We start from the raw sequence: 7,020 nt of genomic DNA on the forward strand, positions 1-7,020 counted from the left end.
AGGGTACAGCATAAGGAATATAGTCAATACTACTGTAATAACTATTGAATGGTGTCAGATAGGTACCAGCTTTGCTGAGGTAGTACATGGGAGGGAATAGGGGGTAGGGTGAAAAAGGTGAAGGGATTCAGAAGCACAAATTGAATTGTAACTATATATATTATATAGTTACAAATTCATCATGGGGCTATAAAGTAAAGCACAGAGAATATAATCAATGATATAGTAATAACTATGTATAGTGCCAGGTGGGTACTAGTCAGGGGTATTGCTTCTGAAATTATACAAATGACTAACCACTATGCTGTATACCTGAAATTAACAATGAATTAGTTGGTAATACTGAATACCAACTAATTGAAAAATTTAAAATGGGGAGAAGAGGGTGAAAAGAAATAAGAGGTTCAAATATCCAGGTATAAAACAAATAAGTCATGGGGATAAAATGTGTATCGTAGGGAACGGAACCTAGTCAATAATGTTGTGATAGCATGGTACGGTGTCAGATGGTTGCCAGACTTATCATGGTGATCACTTCTTTACGTATATAAATGTTGAATAACTATGGTGTGTACCGAAAATTAATATAATATTGTATATTAACTATATTTTAATAAAATCTTTAAAATATATATATATATATATATGTATATAATGGTTATCAAGAGAGAAAGTTAATGAAGCTTAAAGTCCTCTTCTCTTGAAACATTTTAATTAATATGGCCACACAATAATCCCACTAACAGGAAGTCAATTAATATCTCTAATCCTGTTAGTAATAATCAAGTATGATGAAAATTTTAGGACTGCAAGGGATTAAGAGGGGCCAAAACAGGGCAGGGAGGTAACAGTTCATTTTCATTCTATCTGCTTCCATAATATTTATCTCAATTAGCTTTAGCAAAGTACCATGTTTCCCCGAAAATAAGACCTAGCCAGACCATCAGCTCTAATGCGTCTTTTGGAGCAAAAATTAATATGAGGCCTGGTATTATATTATATTCTATTCAATCAGGTCTTGTATTATAGTAAAATAAGACCAGGTCTTGTATTAATTTTTGCTCCAAAAGACGCATTAGAGCAGATGGTCCGGCTAGGTCTTACTTTCGGGGAAACACGGTAGATTAAACTTTAACAAATTCTCCTACTGGCACTGAATATCACTCATCAAAATAGCATTTAGGAATCCATTATCATTTAAAACTAAAATATGATCCAGCCGTTAAGATTTCTCTCGAATTTTAGAATAAAGCTAAGCATCACCAGTCTGAATTCCTCTAAAATGCACCTCCCTTTCCCCCAAAAGTTATTTGATTATAGTTCTGTTCTAGACCATCAGTGTTTAATTCATAAAAATTCTTGATATTTTTAGTTTTCCAAATCATCCACTAGTCTTTAGATGTTAGTAAGATAAATTTCCTGATTAAGCAATAAATTTCCAACTCCACCCTTAAATTACGAGTGAGACTGAAAAGATCTGGAAACATAATTGACAAATAATGACCAAAGAAGACAGACAGTGAACAGAGAAAAGAGCATTTTTAATTCTTAAATGCCATTTGCTCCATTCTCAATTCACCTACTTGCTGGACAGGGCTCAAATATACCATTGTTCCTTCTTGATGTTTTATTTGGGGGATGGTGTCTCAATTTCTTTGTTTTTCAGCTGCTAAGCCTTTGGTTTTTAGTAACAAGATATTTTCTAAAGAATTGCAGGGGTTTTGCATGTGTGACACTTTCGTGTGTCAGTTCTCAAAATAATATCAGAGAACGTAGAACTTTTCAATAGACTGCCTTGTCAAAATGTGCAGGTAATTCTATTTTCTAAATAATCCTCATAAAACCACTACAAAAAGATCAATTGATAAAACATTTTACTACTGCAGAGAAACACATTTTACTCTCTAATCTTCATCTAATGTCTTCTACATGCTAGGTACTGCATTAGGCACTTTACAACCTACATCTCATTTAATTTTCATAATATTCAAATAAATAGGCATTTTCCAATTCTACTGATAAGGGAAATGAGACTCAGAGTAACTTGCTAAAGATTACTTGAGTTGCATTAACATAAGTGCTCTTTAAAATTTTATAAATTTTTTTGGAAAACTGAGAAAAGGGGTGAAAAAAACTATCCTACCATTATTATGAACATTTTTATTATGCTTCAGTAAGCTTTGTGAATTCAACTTTTCCATATTTCATATATCTCTATTCGAGTCCCAGAAGTAGATTAAGAAATATGGATATATAGATTTTATATATATATAAAACATATATAATTGATATATAGATGACGTATTACAGAACTGTACACTAGAAACCTATGTAATTTTAATAATCATTGTCACCCCAATAAATTTTAATACAAAAAAAGGAAATATGGATAATTTTATCAAAGACCACGCTTTTTCATTTTTATCATGTTGCCTCCCTAAAACAACACTAGATGCAAGGACAAGCAACTTCCCCTCCATCCCAGGGAGGAAATAATTTACCATAAAATAAAACAAGTCTTTGTGCCTCACAGAAAGCAAAGGCTTTGGAGTCAGACCAGCAATGGAATCCTAGCTCAGCCTCTAGAGCTGTGCTTCGGACAAGCCCCCAGCATCTCTCTTGTACAGCGTCAGTTCCCTCATCTTTCAAAGGGGCTAATACTTACTTTGCAGAGTTACTTGGAGGATTATAGATAATGCACGTAAACCACAATGCTTGACATGTAAAAGGCATTAAATAAATATTACAGTATAAGTCAAAGTTCCAGTGAAAATACTGCTGCAAGTGTAAATAATCAGATAAGTAGGATAGCATTCCATGTAACAACTGATAACTACATATGAGTAACTTGAGTGATTTTAAATTATGTTCATTTAGGAGAGGTGTCTTTTTAAAAATACTTAGATTATAAGATCAGACATTACCCTCTATTTAATGCCAAATTGACTATGGTGGATAGACCTGGGATTTTTTAAAATAATATTTTCAAAAACTGACCAAAAGAACTAAGTTTTCTGCAAAAGAACACCTATATTTTAAAACTGTCTCTAAGTAGTATCACGTTAATCTTTTTTTCAAACAGCCTAAAACATCCTCAGAGGGGAAAGAGGTAAAAACTAAAACATCTTTACCAGACTATATTAATTCCTTGTTTACTGATGAGAAAATCCAATTTTAGGTTGTGAAACCTAAACAAACCTTCAAGTCAAAGAACAGATTCATGATTCTACATACACATAGTTAACTAATTAATTCTATGTTTACTGAGGACCTTTTTGACAGACATTGCTGTGTGCAAGGGAAAGAAAAATTAACTTTAAAAGGGTCTGTATTCATGTTTAAAGTCTAACGGCAAAGAGTGGCATATAAACAATAACAATACAATGTGCTGAATTCAATTCAAGTTACCTGGGGGAACCAGAAAACTTCAGTTGAGGAAAAAGGTAATGTTTAAGTTAAGACCTGAAGAGAAGGAACTCTCACTCAGGTGAGTGAGGGGTGGGGTGAGAGAGAGAGAAGGGAGACACTCCAGCAGAATTCCAGCAAGTACAGAAGCAAGAATATAGAAGATCAAGGAAGGCAGGTAATTTAGTATGACTTGTACAGGGAGGAGCTGGGACTGAAATGAGATTGGAAGAACCAAACCATGGACAGGCTATAGAAGCCCTTTTGCACTTTGCAAAATAGGGGAATGGTTTTCAGATTTTCATGTTTCAGATTTTCATTTTCATCTCTGGCAACACTATGAAGGATGTGTTCAAGGAGGACCAGTTAGGCAATTATTGCTATAGATTTGTGAGAGTGGTAAGGGTGTGAACAGTGGGCATGATGGAAAGGGAATTAGAATCTGATTCCTTTTTCAAAAAATTTTTGAGATAAAATTCACATAATACAAAATCCACCATGTTAACTATTTTAAAGTATATAATTCTTTGCTGATTCCTTTTTAAAATAATATATCCCCTGCTATTCTGCTTCTAGTTCAGAGAGATATTAAATGAATAAATATAACAGAACTAGTAGAAATAATGTTTTTTTAAATCTTCACTTTATTAAAAAAAGCAGTCACTGTAGAAATTCAGACAATACCAGTATATCAGGTAAAAAGTGAAAGTGCTTCTCTAATGAACAATCCCAAGTACCCAAAGATTTTTATGTATTCTTCCAAAGGTTTTACTATACATACATATAGCATTTTTTAAACATAAAAGGCATCTAGAATATAAAATTACCTATTGCTCTACATCTTGTTTTCCACATAAAAATGGCTTAGAAGCCTCCTAAAAAAGCACATCAATTTCTAGTTCCAGTATATGAGCCTGCTCACTTTACCATACCTTTAAAAATTGTATATTTTTTTATTTTACTTTTTGCCAATCTAAAAAGTAATTAGTTTTAATTTGATAGCTTGGTTTTCTTCTTATGGGATAGTTCAAATATTCAGAAATAGAGAAGATGGGTTTTCTTTAAATTCAACTCAAGTTGACAAGTATCTGAGATGCTTAAATGGTATTTTAAAAGTGTGTGCTCAGGTACTGAGTACTAGAGGCAGCACAGAAATAAATGTACAAGAAGTAGCGTAAGACTGACTGACCTAAGGTTTTAGTCCTTGTTCTGCAACAGTTCACTGTGTAAGCTTAGGACTCGGTTTTCCTCATCTACAAAACTAGAGAGCATAAATAATTGCTAGTAATCTTTAAAGCTCTATGAGCATATGGCTCGAAGGCACAAGTGTTTCAAAACACAATGTTAAAATTCCTCTGTATGGATTATTAATGGTGAATAAAGAATAATGTATCTCTTCCATTTGCCAAAGCCAGTAAATTCCACAAGGAAGGATTTTAGTTTTGTTCACTTTTGACTACTAAGCTCCTACAACAATGCTTGGCACGCATATTTGGTAAATGATTGAAAATGGTTTAAGAGCTTCCACTGCGGTAAATTGCCTTGAATCAATTATTTGGAGAATGTAATAAACCCGGCATAGTTTCACTCTTCAGTTTACTTCTCACGTTTCTTAAGTGAAAATGCATTAAAATGCTTTTATACGTCTATAAGGGAGTTACATCTACTGACAGTGGAAAGACTCAGATATTCTACCCGCTAGACCTAAAGTCGAACTTCCCCCACCACCTGATGGGGCCCACACTAAAAGTGTCGAAACTCGTACACGCACAGGCCTATAGAAGCCAGGTTGTCCCCTACCCGACCCCACTCTCTCAGACTCTACATCCCGAGAAGTTAGTTCCTTTTCTCGTAAATCCTACAACTCCAAAAATGACGGAATTGGAGGCACCAAAGACACAGAACCGGACGGGAAAGGGGGTCGGGAAGGAGAGACTAGACCCTCTCAAGCCCCACTAATTGGGAAAAACCCATGTTGCTGGAAACAGCGTCCTCACCTCCTTCTTTCTTTGAGCAGAGGCGGTGGGAACCCCATAAATGAACAGCAGCGCCACCGCCATAGTTGCAGAAGCACACAACAACCACCAACGCGCTGCCATGTTCTCTCCTCTCCCTCCCAGAAACGAAACTTTCCTGGGGCTGGGTCTCTGGGTTGGGCGTGAGAACAGGCAAACCAGCCCCTATTCCCTCCTCATTGGTCTAGCTCAGCCCTACCGGCCTACCCCTCACATTACGTCACGGCGCTCTACTGAGAGACACCCGCTAAAAGACGGTTAACTTCTAATTGGTCTCTGTTAGCCAATAGAAAAAGGATAATCTGGAGGTTTTTCATTGGTCCGCTAAGGACGATGGCTCGCCTCTTTCATTTACGTAAAGAGTGTGCGCTTCGCGGCTTTTCAAACGCGCGCGTGCGCAGTTGTGAAGCTTTGCGGCTTTTCAAAATCCAAGATGGCTTAAGGTAGATAGAACTGAATATTTTTTACCGGAGACTTAGACGTCTTTGAAATCCGCTTCCTTCGTGTAATAGTCTAGAAAAATTGGATTTAGCCACGTGATTGATAGGAAGTAACTTATTTCCTCATGCTGCCGCCAAAGTGTTTCAAATCAAAATAATTTTTAAAACTGGGAAAGCAACAAATGTATTTAATATCACTGAGGGAGATTTTAAAAAGTAAATAAACAAGAGCTTGTTGAATACTTACTGTGTTCCAGGAACTGCCATGTAAGCTGAACAAAGCGGACATCACAGTTGTTTTTTTAGAGTTTTTAGTTCATGACATTTTTAAAGTTAAACTTCTTGATTTATTATGTTACCAACAAGGACTTAAATTTCAGGTTATACACATCAAACGTCTTTTTCATTTGTATTATTTTGTTTGGGGGAAATGGGTGCAAAACTAAGGTTGTAAGGAAGCACTACTGTCTTTTTAAAGTTTTTGTGTCACAGTTTTCATTAAACATCCAATTACCCTATCTAAAAAAAATAATAAAAATCCTATAAAGCTAAAGAAGTTTCCATGTATTTGGTCCCGTTCCATTTATCATAGTGGGTTTTAAAACTGGGACAGTGGCAGGCAGGTTACCTCAGTTCGTTAGAGCGTGGTGCTCTTAACAAGGTTGTTGGTTTGATCCCCACATGGGCCACTGTGAGCTGCGCCCTCCACAACTAGATTGAAACAACTACTTGACTTGGAGCTGATGGGTCCTGAAAAAACACACTGAAATAAATAAAAGTTGAGAAAAAAAACTGGGATGATTTTAACAGAGAATAATGTATTCAAGAGGAAAAAAACAAAATAAAATAAGTTGCCCATAATTTATACTTATTTTGATGATGTGGAATATCATAACTACTCTTTTAGGCCCTGCTGGGAAACACATGCACACGGAGAAAAATCATCATGTTGGCGAGAGAAGGAAATATGTATAAAAGTGAAAATAGCTTGTTCTGAAGTGAAGAGATGTGATCTAGAGATACGAAAAAAATTAAAAACATTTCCAGACACTCATAATAAGAAAAATACAAAATAAAAGTACAATGAGACATGCTGTATGATTCCATTTATATGATATTCTGGAAAAGGCAAACTCAAACGGACAGAGAATAGATCAGTG

General features: G+C 35.4%; 1 protein-coding gene across 1 annotated transcript in view; it reads right to left on the bottom strand.

Moving 5' to 3' along the window:
* MAGT1 (magnesium transporter 1) overlaps positions 1–5,560 on the bottom strand; it is a 50,288-nt gene extending 44,728 nt beyond the window's left edge. The window contains exon 1 of the mRNA XM_019716370.2: positions 5,403–5,560. Within this exon, the coding sequence (XP_019571929.2) occupies positions 5,403–5,504 (102 nt within the window). The 5' untranslated portion in view covers positions 5,505–5,560. The remainder of the gene's footprint in view (positions 1–5,402) is intronic.
* Between the last annotated feature and the right edge of the window lie 1,460 nt (positions 5,561–7,020).

This window comes from Rhinolophus sinicus, chromosome 18, assembly GCF_057876585.1.
Source record: "Rhinolophus sinicus isolate RSI-liver-muscle chromosome 18, RSI-T2T, whole genome shotgun sequence".
Taxonomy (NCBI): domain Eukaryota; kingdom Metazoa; phylum Chordata; class Mammalia; order Chiroptera; family Rhinolophidae; genus Rhinolophus; species Rhinolophus sinicus.